At 40.1% G+C, this 26,614-nt stretch overlaps 1 protein-coding gene across 2 annotated transcripts; it reads left to right on the top strand.

Moving 5' to 3' along the window:
• The first annotated feature begins 3,483 nt into the window (after nt 1–3,483).
• TNMD (tenomodulin) lies at nt 3,484–25,295 on the top strand. Of its 2 annotated transcripts, XM_006042565.2 has the most exons (7): nt 3,484–3,735; nt 3,900–4,031; nt 14,137–14,277; nt 14,584–14,685; nt 22,482–22,635; nt 24,255–24,424; nt 24,918–25,295. In XM_006042565.2, the coding sequence occupies exons 1-7, from the start codon at nt 3,688–3,690 to the stop codon at nt 25,125–25,127; spliced, it is 957 nt and encodes a 318-aa protein (XP_006042627.1). In that variant the 5' UTR covers nt 3,484–3,687; the 3' UTR covers nt 25,128–25,295. The 2 variants fall into 2 exon arrangements, with proteins under 2 accessions (XP_006042627.1, XP_044792530.1); XM_044936595.1 differs by lacking the exon at nt 3,484–3,735 and having other exon boundaries at nt 3,900–4,035.
• Nucleotides 25,296–26,614: the final 1,319 nt, after the last annotated feature.

Below are 26,614 nucleotides of genomic sequence, written 5' to 3'. Positions count from 1 at the left end.
TAGAACAAATAGAACCATGATTGATATTTCATAACTTCCATAATCAATTCATGCGTTCTCATCTCTGCAACAATTAGAAAAATATTTTCCTTTGAGACATTAGGATGTGGGTGAAGTCACACATATATGTTCCATAGCTCTGCCCAGCTGAGACACCCAGTTGTCTCCATCTCTACAGAAGAAATTGTCCAAAAGCAAGGCTGGGGGTATTAGGCACAGTCAAGACCTTGAAGTGCCTATGATGTCACCATAATGAGTTTTGATGTTTATAGACAATGAATAAACACAGAAAGGTTTTAATCATGGCAGAGATTATCCTCAAATCTGAGTCCTAGAAAAGACCATTGAAGGTAAGGGGACCAGTAAAGACTCTATTGCAACAATAAAAGTAACTATGAGAACCTCAACTAAGACAGTGGAACTTGAGGATGGAAAGAATAAAATTGGAAAGATAATTCAGAGGCAAAAATGACTGGATTTAATAATTCACTAGTCATGGAGGCCTAATTAGGCAAGAGAGGAAGAAATAAAGGATCATTTGGAGGTTTCCATTCTAGAAACTGATCATCATGCCATTTAGTGAGAGAGGGAATATAGAAAGAAAGGTATATTTGGAAGGAGAGATAATTAATTCAGTTTGAGACATGTGGGTCAGGAAGATCCCCTGGAGGAGGAAATGGCAACCCATTCCAGTATTCTTGACTGGGAAAAATCCCATGGATAGAGGAGCCTGGCGGGCTGCAGTCCATAGGGTTGCAACGAGTTGAAGATGACTGAGTGACTGAGCATGACACAGCAGAGGACATGTGGTATTTGAGGCACCTCTGAGATATCCAAGTGGGAATGTCTAGCAGGTTAGATGGACCCATGAGTCTGGAGCCCTAAACAGACTGGATAAAAGATGTGGATTTGAGATTCATCAGAGAAGAGGACAACCTAAACTAAGGCTTTAGAAGTCAATATAGGGAGAAAAGAATGGCCTTGATAGATTTACAAATTTAGAATAAGAAATACCTAGTCACTGATTGGATAAGGGAATGTGAAGGAGAGGGAAGTCTAAGACAAACCATAGATTTTTGGTTTTAGAGCCTGAGTGAGTAATGGTTCCAGTGTTACAAACTAAATTGTGCCCCCGCCACCATCCAAATTCATATGTTAAAGCCCTAATATCCATTATTTTTTAATGTGATTGTATTTGAAGACAGGGCCTTTAAAGAAGTAATTAAGGAAAAATGAAGTTGGATGGCCTAATCCAATATGACTGGTGTCTTTATAAGAAGAGAAGATTAGGACATATATATGCATAGAAGGGGAGTACCATGTGAACATGAAGGCCATCTACAAGTCAAGGAGGAGGCTTCAGAAGAAGCCAACTTTGCTGAGGCCCTGATCTTGGACTTCTAGCCTTCAGAGCTGTAGAAATATAAGTTTCTGTTGTCTAAGCCACACAGTCTGTGGTACTTTATTATGGCAGCTCTAGCAAACTAACGCAGCCACCAACTGAGATTAACATTATGGGAAAAAATGTAGGTTGGAAGAAAGTGGTGTTGAAAGGTTTTTTTAATTTAAATTTATTTATTTTAATTGGAGGCTAATTACTTTACAATATTGTATTGGTTTTGCCATACATCAACATGAATCCGCCACGGGTATACACGTGTTCCCCATCTGAACCCCCCTCCCACCTCCCTCCCCATACCATCCCTCTGGGTCATCCCAGTGCACCAGCCCCAAGCTTCCTGTATCCTGCATCAAAACTGGACTGGCGATTCGTTTCTTATATGATATTATACATGTTTCAATGCCATTCTCCCAAATCATCCCACCCTCTCCCTCTCCCACAGAGTCCAAAAGACTGTTCTATACATCAGTGTCTCTTTTGCTGTCTCGCATAAAGGGTTATCGTTACCATCTTTCTAAAGTCCATATATATGTGTTAGTATACTGTATTGGTGTTTTCCTTTCTGGCTTACTTCACTCTGTATAATAGGCTCAGTTTCATCCACCTCATTATTACTGATTCAAATGTATTCTTTTTAATGGCTGAGTAATACTCTATTGTGTATATGTACCACAGCTTTCTTATCCATTCGTCTGCTGATGGACATCTAGGTTGCTTCCATGTCCTGGCTATTAGAAACAGTGCTGCGATGAACATTGGGGTACACGCATCTCTTTCAATTCTGGTTTCCTCTGTGTATATGCCCAGCAGTGGGATTGCTGGGTCATAAGGCAATTCTATTTCCAGTTTTTTAAGGAATCTCCACACTGTTCTCCATAGTGGCTATACTAGTTTGCATTCCCTTTTCTCCACACCCTCTCCAGCATTTATTGCTTGTAGACTTTTGGATTGCAACCATTCTGACTGGCTTGAAGACCAGAAACGATAAAACTCCTAGAGGAGAACATAGGCAAAACACTCTCCGACATAAATCACAGCAGGATCCTCTATAACCCACCTCCCAGAATATTGGAAATAAAAGCAAAATAAACAAATGGGACCTAATTAAAATTAAAAGCTTCTGCACAACAAAAGAAACCATAAGCAAGGTGAAAAGACAGCCTTCAGAATGGGAGAAAATAATAGCAAATGAAGCAACTGACAAATAACTAATCTCAAAAATATGCAAGCAACTCCTGCAGCTCAATTCCAGAAAAATAAACGACCCAATCAAAAAATGGGCCAAAGAACTAAATAGACATTCCTCCAAAGAAGACATACAGATGGCCAACAAACACATGAAAAGATGCTCAACATCACTCATTATCAGAGAAATGAAAGAAGATTTTGATGTGGGACATGTTGCATTTTGAGATTCTTGAGATCCATTGAGGTAGAGATAGTCAAATGACTTTGAAATTCAAAAGACAGATTGAAGTTGTAAGTATAGATTTAGAAATCATTGGTATGTAAGTTATATTTTAAACTGTAGAAGTGGATGAGATCATCTAAGAAGGGTATATATAGGGTGAGAGGATCATCAGTGATAGAATCATAAGGAATATCAACATTAAGGAACAGACTAAGGAAGACAATGTAGGAAAAGAAAATAATCAGAGAGACAGAATGAAAAGAGAGACAGAGAAAACTTGTAATTAACCATTTAAATCTTGTTTTTAATTATAATTTGTTGACTACATATTGATCTTAGTCCTCAAAGAGCTTTAATATAGAGAAGAAGGCACTATCTTATTCATTTCTGAATCTCCTATACTAAGCACAGTGCTTGACATTTAATATCCTTGCAGTAAATATTTGGTAGATCAAATGGAATTGAAATTAGGTCTCCATTCCTTTCTTTGTTTTGTTTGCTTATTTCTGGAGTATGCAGCATGCATTGCCACTGATATTTTAAGTTCATAGTGAAAAATCATTTCGAAGTGTCCTAGGCTTGGTCCCCTTCCAAACCAACCCCCAGGACAATAGTTCTCATTATAACCTTCTGTCTTTGCCATTCTGGATGGAATTCTGTGCACAGAAGTTATATACATATATGGGTATATCGATGCAACAAATCGCAGCACAGGAGCCCCCTGGGCTCCCTCAGGCTCTGGTATGACATATTTGAGTCATATAAATTCAGCTTCTCCTCTGGCATCTGTTAGTCGACTCACTTGCAACTCCACCTCAGCAGTGGTCTCTCAGTCCTCTCAAAGCAGGGAAAGAGTGCTGTGTGCTGAGAGACCATGGCAAAGAATCCTCCAGAGAACTGTGAGGACTGTCACATTCTAAATGTAAGTTGATTCATATTTTTTCCCCTTTTGAGCAAAAGCATGGCTTTACAGAGATATCATTGCTATGTGAACATTAAAAAGTGAAATTAAAAGTGACTGAATTACGGCTTGCATTTTTAAGGGCTATTGTTTATTTTTCTTTGTTCTCTTTGTATTTTGCTTAGGCAGAAGCTTTTAAATCCAAGAAGATATGTAAATTACTTAAGATTTGTGGATTGGTATTTGGTATCCTCGCCTTAACTCTAATTGTCCTGTTTTGGGGGAGTAAGCACTTCTGGCCTGAGACACCCAAAAAAGTAAGTAAATGAACACTATTATCCAAAGATTCTGTTTTGAGTTTATTGAATTTAATTAGTGGTTGACATGTATATTACTCTGAAAATGAAAATCACTGTTTGTTTTGCATTAATTTTTTGGTGACGTGGAAAACTGAACCAAGATTTCGGTTCTCTCTTTTTCTGCCTAATTATTTTGGCAATGGAAAACAAAGTTTTTTCTGTATTTCAGTTAGTAATGATAAGATGTAGAATTATCCATTCTTTTTTAATGCTTGGTTTTAAGGAGTTAAAGTTCCTCCTAGAAGAAAAATTCTTACTGTAAGAAAAAATAGTTTTCATCTTTCTTTCAATTATCTGGGCAGAAACTGATGGAAAAGTAATTATGCTACCACATAAGAAGAAACCACCAGAAATGGCAGCAAAAGATTTTCAGGGATTACGTTTCTGACTTAATGCATCTCCTGTGAGGACAGGCAGCAAACTCCTTTTCAGAAGGAGTAATTCTCGTACCTGAATTCACATTTATTTGTGACTCAAAAAAAAAAAAAAAAAAAAAAACTAGAGCTTTTCAGCTTCTCACCACAGGTTAGTGTTATGTTAGGGTTTAGCCACAGTTGTTGCTGTCCCAGTGAGATAGTAATGCCACAAGGTAGAAAAGTGACACCAAGTCATTAATCACAGATGTCTCAGAATGCTTCTGATATTAGGGTTATTTAGTGAAGCTTAGCAGGCCATTGTAGTTGGTATTAGTGTACCTTAGTGTTATTGTCACCCCTGGGCTCATACACAATGAGCAAGTTTAGCTGTGACTCAAAGAAAATCATAGCCCCTTCATGCCAACAATTTCCATTTGAAAGAGAATTAATAAATTTACAAGCTGTAAAGTGTGAAGATGATTTTCTGGTTTTATCACATTTTTTTTCAGGGTGTAGGATGTTGCTGTTGTTACCACTGTTATTAATTATTTGCTAGCAGACATAGGAAGGAAAGGCACACATCTAGGAGGCAGGATGAAATAATGGGGAAGGGAAGAAGAAAATAATGGGTTGTTATGAACCATTAGGGGGCTTCCCCAATGACTCAGTGATAAAGAATCCACCTGCAATGCAGGAGAAACAGAAGGTGCAGGTTTGATCTCTGGGTCAGGAAGATCCCCTGGAGGAGGGCACAGCAATCCACTCCAGTATTCTTGTCTGAAAAATCCCATGGACAGAGGAGCCTGGCAGACTACAGTCCATGGGGTCACAGAGAGTTGGACACAACTGAAGTGACTGAGCATGAACCATTAGGAGCCAAAGGAGTGATAGGAGCAAAGAGAAAATAATATGGATTAATAAGGAAGGACACTGGGGGTATAGAAAATAGAAAGTCAACTGGAAAGTGAAAAGTGAAAGTGAAAGTCGTTCAGTCGTGTCCGACTCTTTGGGATCCCACTGACTACACATTCCATGGTATTCTCCAGGCCAGAATGCTGGAATGTGTAGCCTTTCCCTTCTCCAAGGGATCCTCCCAACCCAGGGATTGAACCCAGGTCTCCCATATTACAGGCAGATTCTTTACCAGCTGAGCCAGAAGTCAACTGGACAAAAGTCTTAAAAAAAAAAAAAAAAAAAAAAAAACAGAGAAGTAAGACATAACACCTTTTGGATTCTTCACCTCTGCTGCCATACTGACTTTCATTTAGTCCCAGGGGCTACCTTATCAAATTTAAACAGGAGAAAGAATAGTGAACTTTCTTTGCTTGTTTTTTTTTATACCTTGCTCCAGAAAGGATTTTTTGCATCATCCATTGCATATAGTTAGCCCTTTCTCTTATCATTCTCACTGTTCTCTGCTTCTCAACTACTTTCTGTTCACGTGTTTTTCTAGAGAAGCCATCTAACATTGAGGCTAGCAAAGTTGGCAAAGTAATTAAGATCAGGAAAGAAATAGTAAATAAATAAGAGTGCCAAGATACATTCTGATCCAATTTTGCTATTACATAACTCATTCCCAAGGTGACACGCTGCCCCACAAATTGAATCTTGGGTCCTCTTGACAATTACAGATGGGCTAGAGAAGAATTGGTCTTCCCCAGTGGCTCAGAGGTAAAGAATCTGGCTGCAATTGCAGAGATGCAGGAGATACAGTTTCAGTCCCTGGGTAGAGAAGATCCCCTGGAGGAGGGCATGGCAACCCACTCCAGAATTCTTGCCTAAAGAATCCCATGGGCAGAGGAGCCTTGTGGGCTACAGTTCCTAGGGTCTCAAAGAGTTGGATACGACTAAAGTGACTGAGCACGAGCACAAGAGGAGAATAAACTGTCCTTCACGACCATAATGTACTTAACTGGGTGTAGTCAGTCACTAGCCCTTTTGGCCACCAATATGTATGTGCCTAAATATGGGGCTATATGACTTTTCTGGTTTTATTGTAGCCATTGTAATTGCAAATCTTATTCTGAAAAAGTTTGTATTTTCCTAAAATTGCAGTGCTATTTGTCTCAGTGTAATTATAAATGACTATTTGGGGACCTTGCTTTTATCTAACAAGGTGTCAAGCTCACTAATAGAGCCCATGGTCACCTCTGCTTTTTTATTATATCATCTTTGCTTCTCACTCCAGTTTGCTTTTTAATGCAATCCTGTGATTTCCTCAAACCAAATGTCAAATCTTGTCACTGTGGGCAAAGAAGAGGTGGGGTATGTTACTAAATAAAGTTTATCAAGAACCAAATCTCTCAAGAAGTAATCCATTTGAGTATGTAACTTTTTAGCAAAGGAATTCTCAGAAATGAACACAAAGCAATCTGGTAAAAGATAATAAATAGGTGTCTCCTGAGGTAACTTTTTCTACCGTGAACAAAGGTTGTTTGTTCTCCATTCCAATAGGGAGTTGTGATTTATTGCCTTTGATATTGAAGTCCAGGCCTTGCCCCAGAAGACCAGGTTAGGTCCACTGCAAACCGAGGAACCAGTTGGAGATGTGGATGCTCCACTAAGTCCACTACCTTCAATTCCCAGACAAAGAGCCCCAGGGAACATCTAGGTTTCCAATGGCTAGGGCTGCTAATAAGGCTGCCTCAGAGAGGACTTAATAAATGCTGGGAAGTGAAGAGAAGTCAGACTAGTCTTGGAAGAAGATTTGCAGAGGAAAATGATCCAGGCATCTTGCACAAATTAAAGAGGCTCCCCTTAAGAGTATGGTCTGGCAAGAATCATCAGTTAGCAGATGAAAACCCAGGATCTTCTGGACTTTCCTTTACAAGACTGTGGGACCTATGGAGACTGTGGGGACCTTGGTGGAGAGAACTGGTGATGCTGATATGCTCATGGATGACAATGATGTGTTTGGCATCCCAGGACTCCCTCCAAGTTTTTAATGTTTGCTCCTCTAGCCTCCAACCACACCTCATTTTTATTTTGCTTTTTGACATTTGCTTATAATAAAGTGTTTATTTAACATTCCACATCTGGTGTTGACATTTCCATGCCAGTAAGTTCTCCCCTCCTCCTCTCATTACCTCCCACCTTGATGTGGACAAAAGATCCAGATTTTTGATCTGAAATGGGAAGTAAGCTATGATGGACTCCTTCTCTCCACACACCTCGGGCATGAGCATATGCACACATAAAAGAGAGAGGAAGGGATGAAAATAAAGTAAAACAAGGAAGACTAACTTTGACAGAACTGCTGCACTCCCTTACAAGCTACAGATCCCCAACCCACAGCCACATATAGAAGCCACTTGAGCTGAATGAAAGCCAGTCCATTGAGTTCTATATGCAGCTTTCTTAAACCGAGCAGAGGGCACCTATTCAATCCCAGAGGTTTCAAGAGGGCATCACAAGGCTCCACTTCCATGCAGTGACTGCCCAGTCATCTTTGAAGCAGATTCCCTAGAGATACATTCTTGCTTAAGGCTCCCTGTATCACACATTGAACTTGAAACAAGGAGAAATCAACTCTCCAGCTAATTCATTCAATATGGAGAAAACAAGGCAGAAAAATCCCAGCTTTTAAACCAACAGTTGATAGATATAGCACAGACCTTGTAGCCTATCCTCCCTCCAATCCTTTGTAGAATGAGGCAGAAGAATAATTAATCAAATAAATGAAAGGCTGCCCTTCCTGCCATATATAGGAACTGCCTGGTGATTTTAGGGCTATTTGGAAAGCCTAAGTCCTAAGACCCACATGGCAACCCACAGATTCCTGGAGATGTCCCCTCAGCTCCTGCATGTAAACAGGATGAAATGAGAATGGTTAGGATACGTGGGCATCTGTCTGCCCTCCCCCTCACCTCAACTGCAGATGACAATTCAAAGAGTTTCACTCAGGACTGCAAACACAACAGCATTCTAGCCTGAAAATCCTTTGCTCAGAAAAAGCACTTTCCTGATAAGTCAGGATCTGGCTTTTTTGTGCCTATTTCTCTAATACTAATATTGGCCAGGGGCCAACTTTATTCATTCCCCTTGTAGGCACATGGGGGATACAACTTTCTTCCCTGAGTTCCCCAGGTTTTCCAGTTTGGTGGGTGAAATGTGGGTCTGGAGAAGCATTTCATCCTCTCAAGTGAAAGATGGAGCTGGAATCCATTTAGCAGGGGAACTGAACTTTACCAGATGGTGCCATGTCAGCATTTTAAAATTTTATTTTCCTCCCAAACCATGCAAAAGCGAAGTCCACCGTTGTCTAGAAACTCTCTTGAGTCAGCTCTTGCTCTGTGTTGTTGAGGGTCCGCATCAGTCACATAGGTTAGGACTCTGGCTACTAGGAACGCATTTGTATTCAGTCTCCTTATTCTCCTAAGGCAGCATTGCTGGCAAATCACATGGTACCAGCCAGAAAAACCCTAGGTCTTCAAAGGGAGCTGTCCTTTAGTGGCTAAGAGAGGGGCTGTGGCTACTGTAAGGAAGTAGCTCAGGAATCAACAGGTAGTAGTAGTTCAACAGTTCAACTTGACCTCTGTCTATCAAATCTGAAAAGAATTCATTTTGCCAAACTACTGTATATAAAATAGATTAACAACACGAACCTACTGTATGCATAGGGATATATTCTATATATTCTATATCTTGTATATATATATTCTATATCTTGTAATAATCTATGATGGAAAAGAATCTGAAAAGCTGCATCACTTTCCTGCACACCTGAAACTAACACAACATTGTTAGTCGTAGCTACCAGTCTGTCAGTCGGTGGTTCAGTCGTTGTGTTCGACTCTTTGCGACCCCATGGACTGTAGCCCACCAGACTCCTCTGTCCATGGAATTTTTCAGGCAAAAATAATGGAGCAGGTTGCCATTTCCTACTCTAGAGGATAAAATCAACTATACTTCAATTTAGAAAGACAATTAATTTTGTCAACTATTCAACATTGCATATGGCAAGGGGTGAGAGATAAAGATGGGACCCAAGCCTCCAGAGACATCTGGTGACTTGTCCAAAGTCACACAGCTTATAAGTGGCAGAGTTGGGGCTAGGACTAGAAACTGGTCTAGAGATTTTTCCACTATTCTTCATCTGCATTTAAGAATAAGGAGTGGTAAGGGTAGTGGGTAGGAAAAACTTCCAAGTCAGCTTGAATCTCTAGATGAAAGAAATGTGGGGTTTTTTTTTTTCTTTTTGAAAAAGAGGAATGTCTGTGCTGCCTAGCCAATTTTTTTTTCCAGGGGTGAGAACTGGTGATTGAAGATACAGAAGTCCAACTTTGCATAAGAAACAATGTGTCTGCTCTGTGTTAGTTAAGGAAATACCCAGAGGCCCTTTAATTCCCACAAGCTAGTTCGGTAATAATATGGCACAATACATTCCCTTCCCTTCCTTCCAGCCTAACATCTGCTAGCCAGCTATTCTGAGCATGTATTTCACCTTTGGAGGGTGTACCTCATAAACAGACAGTAAAGAAGGACGGTGGAGAGAAGAACAGCTAGATTAATCACAGGCTTCAAAAAACAAACCTAAGCCAAATGTGCTCAAATACTTTTTCAGGACAAGCTAAAGCTACTTGCCCCCAAACAGATCTATCACACTGAGGTCTCAGGCAGCTTCACTCTTTATAAAAAGCTTTTTTTTTCTTATCTCAGAGATTGTCACAAATGGAGGCCAGAAAACACAGCAAACTGTGAAAGAGGGATGTTAGGGCTCATTTGCTGCCTGAGTGGAGGATTTAACCACACTGGGGAAAGAATTCCTGGGCAAGGAAGAGAAATGAGTCTGTGTTTTCTCCATGTTTTATTAGTGCACTCCTCCTATATCCCTCACTCCTTGGACTTCACCACATATCTATCTCACTTTACTTCTGAGTCATATCCCATCCCATTGGTTTACCTGTCCCACTCCAGGGTTCTGGTCCTTGATATTTGAGATCAGCCTTACCTGTGGATGGAGCTGGAGCCCATTTGAGTGGTGCAGGAAAGATGCCCTTAAAATATCTCTTATTCTTGTTGCCATTGTGTTTAAAATCCACCAGTAATAATTCTTTCCTTTGAGTTAAGTATCAAACTCAATTTTTTAAACAAATGCCCATCACTAATATCTTAGTGTGAGATCATTTGCCAGATAGATTTCTTTGATATAAGGTATCAGAAAAATCACGAAATTCCTAGATGTCTAGACAGGAGACAGAGGAATAGAGGGAGATGGAAAGAGGAGGAAGGCATAGAAAGGCGCAAAAGGAACAGGATATAAAAAGTACAGAAAAGGGAAACTAGAAGCACCAAAGATTAACTTGCCCTAATTTGCCAGTTTGGCAGAAGTGTTCTTATCATACTCTGACCCTGCTCTGTCTTTCCTGGAATAAAGCTGACTTAGAGGCAGTCTGAAATGAGCTATGAGGAGCCCACTCACACTTCTCTCAGACAAGTCATCCTGTCTCTGCTTTAGTTTACACCCAGAGTGGACAAAATCATTTATTCCTTCATCTCCGGAAAGACCCTTAGCCCCTTAGCCAGTGAGCTTAGTAGAAAGAAAAGTACTTCTAAAGCCAAAGGCATGAGCCCAGTCTTCATATGGGCCAGTTAAGCAATGTGCTCCATGGGGACTCGGACAAGACAGTATGTCTGGATTTGCTCAAACTCATCCCTAAGCAGTCCAAAGTGGGCCACCAGCATCATCTTCCTAGACAAAGTTTGTTCCAAAAGGACACCTTTGATAATGGAATTCCATCTGAGTGAATATATAGCCCCCACCTCCCACCCAGAATTCACATATAAATGAAGTCATTCTGATCCCACTATCCTTATTAAGAAAAAGGCAACATGCTGGTTAATAATTACAATCAGAATGGATGCCTCCTCCCCCGACAACAACAACAACAACAAAACTCTTTGAAAGAATGCTGAAAATAATCAGGATCTGCTGAGCGTGGCAGTTTCCAATAGTTTTCATCTAGCAAGGTGTCCAAGTGAAGTGCATTGCCAACAGTGCAGGAAAATTCATTCCACAGAAGTACACTGAAATCCTAAATGTCACCAGTATGGTTCCATAGTCTTCTCCCAATGATTGAAAATACAGCCTGTATTTTCTCTTTTGCCCAGGTAGGCAGCGTTCCAACATCCCCTAGTCTCTAACCTCATTTTTCCGTGCAATAATCCATCAGTTGTGCTACTGATGAAACAAACACCCCACCCCACCCCCAGTGACTGGTGGTGTCGACATTTGTCTCAGCAATGGATAGTATTTCTAAAGAAATTCCACCCTGTTGAGAGATCTGACAAGGCTGAATCTGTATTAGATGCCTCTCTCCTCTACTTAGGTCAGGCCCACTGAGAGCTCAATTTGTTGCCATAGGTAGAAGTTTCTCAGGCTGGCCGCAGAGCAGCAACTCAGAACAAATTTATAACTAGAAGCAAATAACAAGTCTAAGGGAATTTGCTACCTGTCACAAACCAAGTCAGACTCACTGTGTTAACTCTGCAGTTGCTGGAAAGTTCTAAATAGTGTTTTCCTTCCCCTTTTAAAATGTTGTCTCTTAAAAGACCTTGCCAATGCTCAAATCTCTTTAGGAAGACAAGAATTTGCCATTGGTGAGAAAAATGTATTCAACAATTATTTCAGCTCTGACCATGTCTAAGTTACTGTAGAGCAGCAAAGAGGTCAATATCATTGTCTCTTGCTTTCCTTTTCAGTAACTAAATCAACTTTTCACACTTGAGGTAACAGTGCTTCTACAAGCCCTTCCAACATGTTTTTCTACTTGAGGTGGGGAAAATTTGACCAGGTTAATCTAACATTCAGTCACAGACACTGGCAGACATTAAAAAACAACCCAACCCAGTGCAAGCTCTAAAAGACTGCCACTGGGAACAGAATCATTAGAAAGCAACGTTGGCTCTGTGGATGACTTGCTTTTTTAGGCTTTCAGTTTACCAAATGCTTTTCATAAAGAAAAATGAATATGAAGAAACGTGATAGCAAAAGGCCTCCTAACAACAGGGATAAGATAGACTTCCACATGGCACCATCAGGGCTGGCCTGGTTTGTGATAGCAAATTCCTTCAGGTTTTTCTTATGCTTCTAGCTGTAAACACATCTGGCTTCCCTGGTGGCTCAGCAGTAAAGAATCGGCCTGCAGTGCAGGAGACCCAGGTTTGATCCCAGGGTTGGAAAGATCCCCTGGAAAAGGAAACAACAACCTACTCCAGGATTCATGCTTAGAGGATTCCATGGACAGAGGAGCCTGTCGGGCTACAGTCCACAGGTTCTCACAGAGTCAGACATGACATAGAAACTAAACAACAACAACGTAAACACATCCTCAATTATAAGCAATGGGCTTGTTAATAGACTGGGATATTCTATGGGCCTTAGAAAAAGGACGGTCTCTTTTAGAGGTTAGCAGAGAGTCTGGGGTTTTGTTTCAACCATTCAGGAGTAACCTGATATTTAGCTTTGCCAAGGCGCTCTTCTTGGAAGATACCATATTACATAGTGCATATTACAATTCATGGTTCTTAAATTCTATATGCAGGAGAACCTGAAGACTTAAAGTCAGCTGAATCGAGTTTGGAAAAGAGAATTCAGTAATAAACTGAATAGATTTTGTTAGCCCATAACAGAGAAGGTTAGGGGAAGGCAGTAAATGTTTCCTGGAGTTTAAAGGGCAAAAGGAAGCAGTTGAGGTCAGGGTAAGACTTTTACTTAATATTCGCCAAAGACAATGGTCTTCAGTGCTTAAAGAGGACATATCCAAGACTGGTAAGGCAATATTAAATCTCTTGGTAGATAAGGAGATAAAGAGCAATACCTAAGCATTCTAAATCTGTTCAAATCTCTTTCTCAGCCCTACTGAATTTCACAGGAAGAAAGTGGGTGACCTTTGAGTACTTAGAAAGGGAAGTGGCAGTTTAAAGAAGCAGTAGAGGTCTTTGGCGATTCCTTTTCTTACCATAAGGGAAAAACACCTTATAGACTGCTTTGTAAAATATCATTTGCTATTTAGTCAAGGGTGCCAAGAAAAACTGTTGGAATTCTTAGTAATTAGTTCAACAACTTGGCTTGAATACAAAATACTAACTCTGAAGGGATCCCCGTATCAGCTCTAGTGCCAAAAAACACCTCACTTTAATCTCAAGTCTCAGAGAATTCCCAACAGCACGCTGCTGAGACAGCACCTCTCTACAAAGGCTCTGGAAAAAGAATGTGCCCCAGATATTACCCAATTAAAGTGTCTTATGAACGAACATGCTTCCCTAGTGGCTCAGTGGTAAGGAATCTGACTGCAATGCAGGAGACGATCCCTGGATGGGGAAGATACCCTGGAGGAGGAAATGGCCACCCACTCCAGTATTCTTGCCTGGAGAATCCCATTGACAGAGGAGACTGGCAGGCTAGAGTCCATGGGATCGCAAGAGTCAGACACAACTTAGCTACTAAACCACCATCACCATGAACAGACATCTGTGTGTGTGTGCTAAGCTGCTTCAGTTGTGTCCGATTCCTTGTGACCCTGTGGACTGCAGCCTGCCAGGTTCCTCTGTCCATGGGATTCTCCAGGCAAGAATTCTGGAGTGAGTAGCCATTCACTCCTCCAGGGGATCTTCCTGACCCAGGGATCAAACCCAAGTCTCTTATATCTACCTGCATTGGTGGTCATACTGAGTATCTTACAGCTTGTTTTCCTTTGTTCTCCCAGACATATGACATGGAGCACACTTTCTACAGCAATGGAGAGAAGAAGAAGATTTACATGGAAATTGATCCCATTACCAAAACTGAAATATTCAGAAGTGGAAATGGCACTGATGAAACATTGGAAGTACATGACTTTAAAAATGTAAGTTGTATACCTGTGGCGGATTCATTTTGATATTTGGCAAAACTAATACAGTTATGTAAAGTTTAAAAATAAAATAAAATTTAAAAAAAAATGTAAGTTGGATGTTTTCCCCCTAAGGCTTCCCACTTAAAATATTAGAACACTTGAGTCAAGTTAAAAATAATCTGTAGCCTCCATTTAATTTATAAGAGAAAGCTTTCCTTTTGAATTCAAATTTTGCCAGCCTGGGGCCCTGACAAATCATGACACTTATTAATTGTGGCTACTTCAGAAAGTTTTCTTATTTTTTTGTCTATTTTATAGGGATACACTGGCATTTACTTTGTAGGTCTTCAAAAATGCTTCATCAAAACTCAGATTAAAGTGATTCCTGAATTTTCTGAACCAGAGGAAGAAATAGATGAGGTATGTAAGAATAATAGTAGTAGTAAAAGCAATAATTTGTTGGAGACTAATTATCTGTCAGACTTTGTACTAAATGCTTTACTCTTATTTGATTCTCACAATGATCCTATAGACAGGTACTATTATTGTCCCCATTTTCAGATGTGAACCAAAAAGTAACTTGCCCAGTGTTACACAGTTAGAGAAGAGCAGATTGGGATCTTGAACTCAGACCTTTCAAAAACTAAAGTTTATGCTTTTAGGTCCAACATTGTACTTTTCTTTTTTTTTTAGTTTTAGTTTTTTTTTAACTTTTTATTTTATATTGTAGTACAGTTGATTAACAGTGTTGTGTAGTTTCAGGTGTACAACAAAGTGATTCAGTTATATATATACATATAACTATTCTTTTTCAAATAATTTTCACAATTAGGTTGTTACAGAATATTGAGCAGAGTTCCTTGTGCTATAGAGTAAGTCCTTGTTGGTTTTCCGTTTTAAATATAGCAGTGTGTACATGGCAATCCCAAAGTCCCTAACTGTTCCTTGTCCCCTGGTAAACATAAATTCATTCTCTAAGTCTGAATCTGTTTCTATTTTGAAAATAAGTTTATTTGTATCATTTTTTTAGATTCCTCATATAAGTGATGCCATGATATTTCTCTTTCTCTGTCTGATTTACTTTACTAAGTAAATGCTCTAGGTCCATCCATGTTGCTGCAAATGGCATTATTTCATTTTTAATGACTGAATAATATTCCACTGTATATATGTACCACATCTTCTCCATCCATTCATCTGTTGATGGACATTTAGGTCGCTTCCATGTCTTGGCTATTGTAAATAGTGCTGCTAAGAACATAAGGGTGTATACTCTTATATATCTTATAACAACTTATATATATATATATATATATATATATATATATAGCTGAATCACTTTGCTGTACACCTGAAACTAACACAACATTGTAAATCAACTATACTTCAATAAAAATTAAAAATTAACTTAAGGATAGCAGTCATTAACATGGCTTATGTGCATTTGCTTCCAAACCAAAGATTTCTGGTAAGAGTGGTGAGCTAGAAGAACAAAATCAATCCTGCCAAATCAAAAGCCCCAAGGCCACTCGGGATCCTTGCTGCTTTTGTCACACTTTGACATTCACCTATTCTAAAGATTTTAATTCAACACTACTATATACAAAATAGATACCAACAAGGACATACTGTATAGCACATAGAACTCTTCTGAGTATTATATGGCAGCCTGAATGGGAAGGAAGTTTTGGGGAGAATGGATACATGTATATATGTGGCTGAGTCCCGGCGCTGTTCACCTAAAACTATTATAGCATTGTCAATCAACTATACCCCAATGCAAAATATAAAAGTTTAAAATAAGAAATAAAGATTTCAGTTCAACACTACCATATATAAAATAGATAACCAACTGCATAGCACAGAGAACTATACTCAATATCTTGTAATAACTTAAATATATAGCTGAATCACTTTACTGTACACCTGAAAGTAACACAACATTGTAAATCATCTATATTGCTATTGCTTGTGCACTCAGTCATGTCCAACTCTCTGTGACCACATGGACTGTAGCCCTGCCAGGCTCTTCTGTCCATGGGATTTCCCAGGCAAAAATACTGGAGAGGGTTGCCATTGCCTTCTCCAGAGGATCTTCCTGACCCAGGGATTGAACCCACATCTCTTGTGTCTCCTGCATTGGCATGTGGGTTCTTTATGATTAAGCCACAAGGGAAGCCCAAAATCAACTATACTTCAATTAAAAAAATTAAAATTAAGGGACTTCCCTGGTGGCTTGGATGGTAAAGAATCTGCCTGCAATGTGGGAATCCCAGGTTGAGTCCCTGGGTTGGGAAGATCCCCTAGAGTAGGAAATGGCAACCCACTCCAGTATCCTTGCCTGGAGAATTCCATGGACTGAGGAGCCTGGCGGGCTACAGTCCATGGAGTTGCAAAGAGAGGGACACGACTGAGCAACTAACACTGGTGGTCTAGTGGCTAAGACTCCACACTTCCAATTCAAGGGGCCTGAGTTCCATCCTTGGTCAGGCAGCTAGATCCCACATGCCACTACTAAGACCCAGCACAGCCAGGTAAATAAATATTTTAAAAAATTTAAAAAATATTTCAGTTCATTCATCTTACCATTTTATGCTGGGCTGCTAATGGAATAATCTATCCTTAATATCACTAAGAAAAGAAAAAGCAAAAGTTAGAAGTACAGTGTAATACAAATTCTCTGAAAGCACACCCCTAGGTCAGGGTAAGATAACCTAGTGCATCAGTGCAACAGCTTAGTGGCCCTTGTAGGCCTAGTGGGAGATGGAGGATTATTGCTTAAAATACAGCCATCAATAAAGCCCAGGAGACTCTTCATTTTTCCATGATATTATGACAATAATTATGGTATGTTGCTGTCAGTGGAGGAAGGAGGGGAACCTTAGCTAAAGATGTATTGTGACTATAGCCAGAAGAAACAAATGGGTTGGGTTGGTTGTCTTAGTGCTTAACTGGCAAATCTAAAATGAAATTATCCCAATAGCACAGAGACCACTCTATATACTATAAATACCTCTTTCTTTTTCTTCTCTCTCTCCTAGGTTCTTTTACATTTTTCTCTTGCCCAACTCTCTCCATCTTAATTCTCATCTACCCATTTACCTTTCTCTTTTACTTTTATTTATTATTTGGGGGGATGAGGTGGTGTGGGGATCATTTTTACTTTCCATTATCCAAGTCTCATGGCTGTCACTGGTTCCCACAGAACCAGTAACTTCCAGAGAAGTTACAGACTCTGGTTCCTAGAATTTCCAAGAAAAGGATTTCCCCCAAAGACGATGCTCTGCTCCCAAGGTCTATGGCAAGTGAAAAGTTTGGGAGTCTTTTTTTTTATTTTAAATAAGCCTAATTTGGATGCTTCCCTAGTGGCTTAGATGGTAAAGAATCTGCCTGCAATGCAAGACACCCAGGTTCAATCCCTGGATCGGGAGGATCCCCAGGAGAAGGGGATGGCAACCCACTCCAGTATTCTTGCCTGGAAAATCCCATGGACAGAGGATCCTGGTGTGCCCCAATTCATGAGGTTACAAACAGTCAGACATGACTGAGTTAATAACACACACTCAATTTGGATGCATCTGAGGAACAGAGCAACTTCTAGGATATTAGAGACTACTATAGGAGGCAAGAATAAGATGAAAGGAGAATGAATAAGATAAAAAGCTATTATATCCAGTATCACATACTGCTTTTTACAGAAAATAATGCAAGCCTTTGAGTTGGGCCAGCCAACAATGACATTCCACACTGACATAACAAGATTTCTTTTCTGAAAAAGTTAAAGGCAGGGACTTCCCTGGTAGTCCAGTGGTTAAGACTCTGCACTTCCACTCAAAGGGGCATGGGTTCAATCCCTAGTCAGGGAACCAAGTTTCCACATGTGGTGCTGCCCCCCAGAAAGATCAGGTCAGATCAGTCATTCACTCATGTCCAACTCTTTGCGACACCATGAATCGCAGCAAGCCAGGCCTCCCATCCATCACAAACTCCTAGAGTTCACTCAGACTCACGTCCATCGAGTCGGTGATGCCATCCAGCCATCTCATCCTCTGTCGTCCCCTTCTCCTCTTGACCCCAATCCCTCCCAACATCAGAGTCTTTTCCAATGAGTCAACTCTTCGCATGAGGTGGCCAAAGTACTGGAGCTTCAGCTTTAGCATCATTCCTTCCAAAGAAATCCCAGGGCTGATCTCCTTCAGAATGGACTGGTTGGATCTCCCTGCAGTCCAAGGGACTCTCAAGAGTCTTCTCCAACACCACAGTTCTAAAGCATCAATTCTTCGGTGCTCAGCCTTCTTCACAGTCCAACTCTCACATCCATACATGACCACAGGAAAAACCATAGCCTTGACTAGACGAACCTTTGTTGGCAAAGTAATGTCTCTGCTTTTCAATATGCTATCTAGGTTGTTCATAATTTTCCTTCTAAGAAGTTAAGCGTCTTTTAATTTCATGGGTGCAGTCACCATCTGCAGTGATTTTGGAGCCCAAAAAAATAAAGTCTGACACTGTTTCCACTGTTTCCCCATCTATTTCCCATGAAGTGATGGGACCAGATGCCATGATCTTAGTTTTCTGAATGTTGAGCTTGAAGTCAACTTTTTCACTCTCCACTTTCACTTTCATCAAGAGGCGTTTTAGTTCCTCTTGACTTTCTGCCATAAGGGTGGTGTCATCTGCATATCTGAGGTTATTGATATTTCTCCCGGCAATCTTGATTCCAGCTTGTGTTTCTTCCAGTCCAGCATTTCTCATGATGTACTCTGCATATAAGTTAAATAAGCAGGGTGACAATATGCAGCCTTGACATACTCATTTTCCTATTTGGAACCAGTCTGTTGTTCCATGTCCGGTTCTAACTGTTGCTTCCTGACCTGCATACATGTTTCTCAAGAGGCAGATCAGGTGGTCTGGTATTCCCATCTCTTTCAGAATTTTTCACAGTTTATTGTTTTCCACACAGTCAAAGGCTTTGGCATAGTCAATAAAGCAGAAATAGATGTTTTTCTGGAACTCTCTTGCTTTTTCTATGATCCAGCGGATGTTGGCAATTTGATCTCTGGTTCCTCTGCCTTTTCTAAAACCAGCTTGAACATCAGGAAGTTCACGGTTCACATATTGCTGAAGCCCAGCTTGGAGAATTTTGAGCATTACTTTACTAGTGTGTGAGATGAGTGCAATTGTGCGGTAGTTTGAGCATTCTTTGGCATTGCCTTTCTTTGGGATTGGAATGAAAACTGACCTTTTCCAGTCCTGTGGCCACTGCTGAGTTTTCCAAATTTGTTGGCATATTGAGTGCAGCACTTTCAGAGCATCATCTTTAAGGATTTGAAATAGCTCAACTGGAATTTCATCACCTCCACTAGCTTTGTTCATAGTGATGCTTTCCAAGGCCCACTTGACTTCACATTCCAGGATGTCTGGCTATAGGTCAGTGATCACACCATCGTGATTATCTGGGTCATGAAGATCTTTTTTGTACAGTTCTTCTGTGTATTCTTGCCATCTCTTCTTAATATCTTCTGCTTCTGTTAGGTCCATACCATTTCTGTCCTTTATCGAGCTCATCTTGGCATGAAATGTTCCTTTGGTATCTCTGATTTTCTTGAAGACACCTTTAGTCTTTCCCATTCTGTTGTTTTCCTCTATTTCTTTGCATTGATCACTGAAGAAGGCTTTCTTATCTCTTCTTGCTATTCTTTGGAACTCTGCATTCAGATGTTTATATCTTTCCTTTTCTCCTTTGCTTTTCACTTCTCTTCTTTTCACAGCTATTTGTAAGGCCTCCCCAGACAGCCATTTTGCTTTTTTGCATTTCTTTTTCTTGGGGATGGTCTTGATCCCTGTCTCCTGTACAATGTCATGAACCTCATTCCATAGTTCATCAGGCACTCTATCTATCAGATCTAGTCCCTTAACTCTATTTCTCACTTCCACTGTATAATCATAAGGGATTTGATTTAGGTCATACCTGAATGGTCTAGTGGTTTTCCCTACTTCTTCCATTTCAGTCTGAATTTGGCAATAAGGAGTTCATGATCTGAGCCACAGTCAGCTCCTGGTCTTGTTTTTGCTGACTGTGTAGAGCTTCTCCATCTTTGGCTGCAAAGAATATAATCAATCTGATTTCAGTGTTGACCATCTGGTGATGTCCATGTATAGAGTCTTCTCTTGTGTTGTTGGAAGAGGGTGTTTGTGATGACCAGTGCATTTTCTTGGCAAAATTCTATTAGTCTTTGCCCTGCTTCATTCCGTATTCCAAGGCCAAATTTGCCTGTTACTCCAGGTGTTTCTTGACTTCCTACTTTTGCATTCCAGTCCCCTATAATGAAAATGACATCTTTTTTGTGTGTTAGTTCTAAAAGGTCTTGTAGGTCTTCATAGAACCGTTTGACTTCAGCTTCTTCAGCAATACTGGTTGGGGCATAGACTTGGAGTCCTGTGATATTGAATGGTTTGCCTTGGAAACGAACAGAGATCATTCTGTCGTTTTTGAGATTGCAAGGCCCACAATGTCTCATTTTGGCTGTAATTTATTTTTCAGTTAATTCTGCCAGATTGTCTAAATAACATTAAGTATTCATCTCATGATAGTGAAATTGCTTTATCTTCAAGAAAATCCTATTTTTTTATACTTAGGCTACAGATTTTTTTATGAGACAAAGTTGTGATCCTGAATGACAAAAACCCTTTATTCTGTACTTCCCTCACCATTGCATCCATAGTTCGCACATGTTAAACATGCAGAACAGTTATATAAATAGCCCTGATTTTTCTAACAAAGCTAGTCAGTGTACCAACCTCATTCTCTACAGTCCTTTTCAGTGCATACCAAGGTCTTTACAGACTCCTGAACAAAGGAGCTAAGATGAAGAGTTTTAAATGACTAGGAGAAAAATTACACTTAGCCATATTTCAAAGAATAAAAACAGTGAAACCATAAAACTAGAGAGAAACAAAAGAGAAAAGGAAAAACCTAATTAAGAGTACTGGGTAAATTCTCAAAGCCCAAGAGATTAAGAGATAAGTATACCAGACTTCCCTGGTGGTACAATGGCTAAGACTGCACACTCCCAATGCAAGGGCATGAGTTCGATCCCTGGTCAGGGAACTAGATCCTACATATTGCAACTAACAGTTTGCATGCCTCAAAGAATATCAAAGATCTCGTGTGACATAACTAAGACCTGATGCAGCCAAACAAGTAAATTTAAATATATATATATATGTTTAAAAAGAGCTAGGTATACACGACAACTACTTCTAACATTATAAACAGAAAAGTAGGTAGTGTTCTTGACAATAAAAAAAAAAAGATTGCCTAAATAAAAACCATTCTGTCAGACAAACTCCAAGCATCTAGAATGAAAGGAGTAAATCAGTAATAAGGGCATTGTAGTCACAAGTTAGAGACTTGACTTCAAAACAAACAAACAAAAAATAAAGACATCTTTGGTACTACAACTATACCATTAACAGGCAATCTTGAAAGCCAAAATATTAGGTCCTGGTGCTACTTAACTGATTTCACCAATTTGGATTATAGGAGTGTTTTTCAGCTTGTGATCAAATTACACTTGCAATCCTAGTCATAAGCCTAAAATAAGGCAGGCACTCACAACACCAAGGGGTTCCCCCATGGGTCAACAGGTAAAGAATCTGCCTGCAACACAAGCAACACAGGACATGCAGGTTCAGTCCCTGGATCAGGAAGATTCCCTGGAGGAAGGCATGACAACCTGCTCCAGAATTCCTGCCTGAAGAATTCCATGACAGAGGAGCCTGGTGGGGTACAGTCCATGTGGTCACAAAGAGTTAGACATGACCCAAGTGACTGAGCATGCACACACAACATCCATTTAAAAGAAAACAAACATAAGTCACCCAGGATTCCAGAAGGCCAAATTAAAATGTACTTGGCCCAGCGAGAGACCCAGAAAATGATAGAGAGCCTTCCTGACTTTAAGAGAAATTGAGCAGAGAATGCTGCTGTTTCAGTGAGCAGACTTACAGTTAGAGGGGAGAAGGAGGAACCAGTTGCTAACTCTCCCAAAGGCACCTACTGTATGCATGGCACAGAGCTACGTCACAGGAAGCTCTGGGACTGTAATTATTATTCAGACTTGAAATATGGTGTTTTCCAGTATCCCATAATTTCTCACTCACTTTATTAATTTCTCTGCCTATCCCTACCCTGAACAACTTTTTTCTCTCAGAATGAAGAAATTACCACAACTTTCTTTGAACAGTCAGTGATTTGGGTCCCAGCAGAAAAACCTATTGAAAACCGAGACTTTCTTAAAAATTCCAAAATTCTGGAGATTTGTGATAATGTGACCATGTATTGGATCAATCCCACTCTAATAGCAGGTATGGCTTCCCCCTCCTCCTCTTTCTCCTCCTCCTCTTCATCCTCTGCTTTCCAAAATCAGTAATGGGTTAATGTTACCAGCATTCAGAGACTACATTTCTAGGAAAACAAATGATAAGCTTGTATCTTCTTAGATGAAACTGTATATGCTGACGGCCAGTGAGGAGGAGATTTTTCACAGCCAAGTTATAAATCAGATAAATTAATGCTGACAGGCTATTAAATATCCCATCAAAGGTAACGCCACCCCAATGTGAGCAGTGATAGCAAAAAGCTAATCTGTCTCTCTTTGTACATCTATATTCATTGCAGTCGGGCTACCAAACTATGGCTCAAACCACTATGTGCCCAACCCAAGAACAGAGGAGAGAAGAGCCAAAATAATGCCCTATTGTATCAAGAAGGATTTTCTATGTCAAATGGTGGCATTCTCCTCAGAAGAAAGGACAGTCACTGCAATACCAATTTCTTTGTGACTATTTTAGGAATCAGTATAAAAGCAATTGGATGCTAAAGGTAGAGTTAAAGACTCCAGATCTCAACTTCCAGTCAGCCCACAGAGAGGGCAAATGTCCTTGGACATCTTTTTCTGCCTAACTAGCATAAAATGTGGCCTCCCTCATTCTGGACAGCATAGATCACTATATTGCCCAAGAGAGAAGGATCTAATCAATGCGGGCATCTATTGGTACTCTTTGGCCTTAAAAAAAAAAAAGCAATTGTGGTTTCCTGGATTGGACACTACAACTTCTGCTTCAACATCCTTCTCTTAAATGATATTAGTGGAGATAATGATGAGATTTGAGTAAAGTTTGTAGTTTAGTTAATTTTATTGTACCTATAAAGGGCTTCCCTGGTGGCTCAGTGGTAAAGAATCTGCCTGCCAATGCCTGCAATACAAGAGACATGGGTTCAATCCCTGGGTCAAGAAGATCCCCTGGAGAAGGGCATGGCAACCCACCCCAGTATTCTTGCTTGGGAAATCCCATGGACAGAGGAGCCTGGTGGGCTAAAGTCCATGGGATCACAAAGAGTTAAACAGGCCTTAGTGACTAAACAACAACAACCTATTGTACCAATGCTAATTTCTTAGTTTTGCTCATTGTACTGTGGTTATATAAAATGTTAACCTTAGGGGAAATTGGGTGAAAAGATATACAGATACTCTGTACCACCTTAGCAACTCTTCTATAAATCTAAGATAATTTCTAAATACAAAGTTTAATAAAAAAGCATTTAACACAGAAAAGAGAAGGGATGAGGAAGGAGGACAGAGGACACTATATCAAATCAGGCAACCAAAAATATTTACTGAGCACTGACTATGAGTAAAATCATTGTGGGAGACACCAAAGTCTCCTGCCCTCAATTTTTAATTTAACATGCTAATAAGGCAAAACAGTAAGTGTTTGATGCCAAATGAGCAAAGGTGTCTGTGTACATAGGAATGGTCAGATCTCTTTTGGAAGACCTTAAAATGTCAGCTACAGAACCCTGGAAAAGTGGTTCATGCATACCTAAATGAGGACATTGAGAAGACACAATGAAAATCTCTATCCCCCAGTGCTAGTCCCCCAAGCAAAGTGGTTGCATCACAACTTTGTGCGTATTACCTTAGTTTCAGAGTTACAAGACTTTGAGGAGGATGGTGAAGACCTTCACTTTCCTACCAGTGAAAAAAAAGGCATTGAACAAAACGAGCAGTGGGTGGTCCCTCAAGTGAAGGTGGAGAAGACCCGTCACGCCAGACAAGCAGCAAGTGAGGAAGAACTCCCAATCAATGACTACGTGAGTTCTGTGCACATTATTCTTGTTTAGAGGAGAAAAACAAAGAGCCTTCACAAATCTCACTATTTTTCAGATCAAAGTCACTGAAAGGAGAATGGTCATTGTTTTAACAACAACAAAAAAAAGTATTTAAGAAACTTGGAATACCTAAAAGGCTCATTCAAAATCAATCTTGTCAATATTTCACAATAAATGATAATGGAAAGGAATATGAAAAAGAATATATATAAATATATGTATAATTGAATCACTTTGCTGTACAGAAAAAAATTAACACAACATTGTAAATCAACTCTATTTCAATAAAACTAAGTTTTTTAAAAAAATTTTAAATTAAGAAAACTAAAATCAATCTTGATCTAGTCCATTGATATATCTCCAAGATCAGGCTCAGGAACTTAATTACTCACCAGGCCCCAACTTCTATAGTTTCATATTCCTCCCCTGCTTGGCAGACCTCTTCCCCTTCAACACTGATTTCTTCTTCTTTCAGACTGAAAATGGAATAGAATTCGACTCCATGTTGGATGAGAGAGGTTACTGTTGTATTTACTGCCGTCGAGGCAACCGCTACTGTCGCCGCGTCTGTGAACCTTTACTAGGTTACTACCCGTATCCATATTGCTACCAAGGAGGGCGGGTTATCTGTCGTGTCATCATGCCTTGCAACTGGTGGGTGGCCCGCATGCTAGGGAGGGTTTAATAGCAAGTCTGAGCTCGAGTGCTTAAACTTCTGGCACCCAACATATAACAAATGCATGCTATTCAATGAATTTCTGCCTATGAGGCATTTGGCTCCTGGTAGCCAATACTCCGGAATTGCTTGTAGGTAATTCTTCTCTTCATGTTCTAATAAATTTCTACATCATCATCAATGGCCTGATTGCTGCTGAACACACTGGGTAAGTGTTTGCTAAGAATATTTCCTGCAATGAATGGAGCAGATCTGCCTCACGTGGAAGATGATGAAAACTTTCACTTCATCAGATTTGGGGTGTAAGAAAGGGCAAAGCATAAAGATTCTCAAATATTGTATTTTACTGGGCTGCATTGAGAAAGTGGAAATAGGGGCTGATGATAAAATGGCCCCATTACTGATGCCTAAAACCATGTCCTTTTGTGCATATCCCAGTGTTTCATTATCTGAGATACCTATTGTGGACTTAGTTAAGCATCTCTTAAGCCACTGGACAGGCAGTGAGTCACAGCAGGCCAACACTAAAATAGTGCTCAGACTCAGCAAAGGAGAAAGCTAACCTAGCAAAAATGGTCCCAGGCTCTCCTCCTGTGAATAAGAGCTCAATTTTGGACAAATTCAACACTTTATAACTTTCAGCATCTGATTACGTAACTTCCAAGGCAATAAGCCTGGAAAATGGGGACCCATAAATATCATTCACAGAAACAGGCATTATAGGACATTACTGAGGTGAGGAGTCCAGTAGAATGCTGTTTTTCTTCCAAAACCACAAGAAACTAGCAGTATGGCACTTTCTTAAAGGAGGGGTAAGGCCTAATTTCTAATCATTTGATATTCTGCTTGGGAATGGGAAAAGGGCCAAAATGGAGAGAAGAAGTGGTTAGAGGGTCATGTTAAACTTGGAGTCCCAGCCATTTCTAGTTTCAAAATTCCTGTTCTACTCATCTGCCACCCCTTCTAGTTTCACTGGCAGGTAGTCCTTTCACTGTGTGTGCTCAGTTGTGTCCGACTCTGCAACCCTATGGACTGTAGCCCTCCAGGCTCCTCTGTCCATGGGATTTTCCAGGCCATAATACTGCAGTTTGTTGCCATACCCTCCTCCAGGGGATTTTCTCAACTTGGGGATAGAACCCCCATCTCCTGCATCACTTGCATTGGCAGGTGGGTTCTTTACCACTAGCACCACCGGGGAAGCCCATAGTCCCATCATTTGCTAAACTTCAAAGTTATTGTGTCATGAAATACCTGTCTGGCACTTTCTATTTTAAAAGAGTAAAATCTTCATCTGGATGCCTGTGAGCCAGCAGTCATTTTCCCCCATTTAACAGCTGAGGAAGCACATAGAAGCAGATTTGCCCAAGGTTGAGTTAAGATTAATCAGTCATTAATTCATAATTAGCATACATGCCATACTTAGATTACCAATTTTCACAGGATGAGAGCATAGTAAAACATATCTGACAATGCAACATCACTAAAAGTATTTTACT

Source organism: Bubalus bubalis, chromosome X (genome assembly GCF_019923935.1).
Source record: "Bubalus bubalis isolate 160015118507 breed Murrah chromosome X, NDDB_SH_1, whole genome shotgun sequence".
Lineage (NCBI taxonomy): Eukaryota > Metazoa > Chordata > Mammalia > Artiodactyla > Bovidae > Bubalus > Bubalus bubalis.
Note: the sequence above shows the minus strand (reverse complement) of the source record. Positions and strands in the feature narration are given on the sequence as shown.

What these genes read in the sequence shown, in the direction of transcription:
- TNMD (XM_006042565.2), top strand. Translation starts at nt 3,688, where the DNA reads ATGGCAAAGAATCCTCCAGAGAACTGTGAGGACTGTCACATTCTAAAT. An exon ending in AGGACTGTCACATTCTAAAT is followed by an intron (nt 3,736 to 3,899) that starts GTAAGTTGATTC and finishes TATTTTGCTTAG; the next exon opens with GCAGAAGCTTTTAAATCCAA. An exon ending in CAATCCCACTCTAATAGCAG is followed by an intron (nt 22,636 to 24,254) that starts GTATGGCTTCCC and finishes GTATTACCTTAG; the next exon opens with TTTCAGAGTTACAAGACTTT.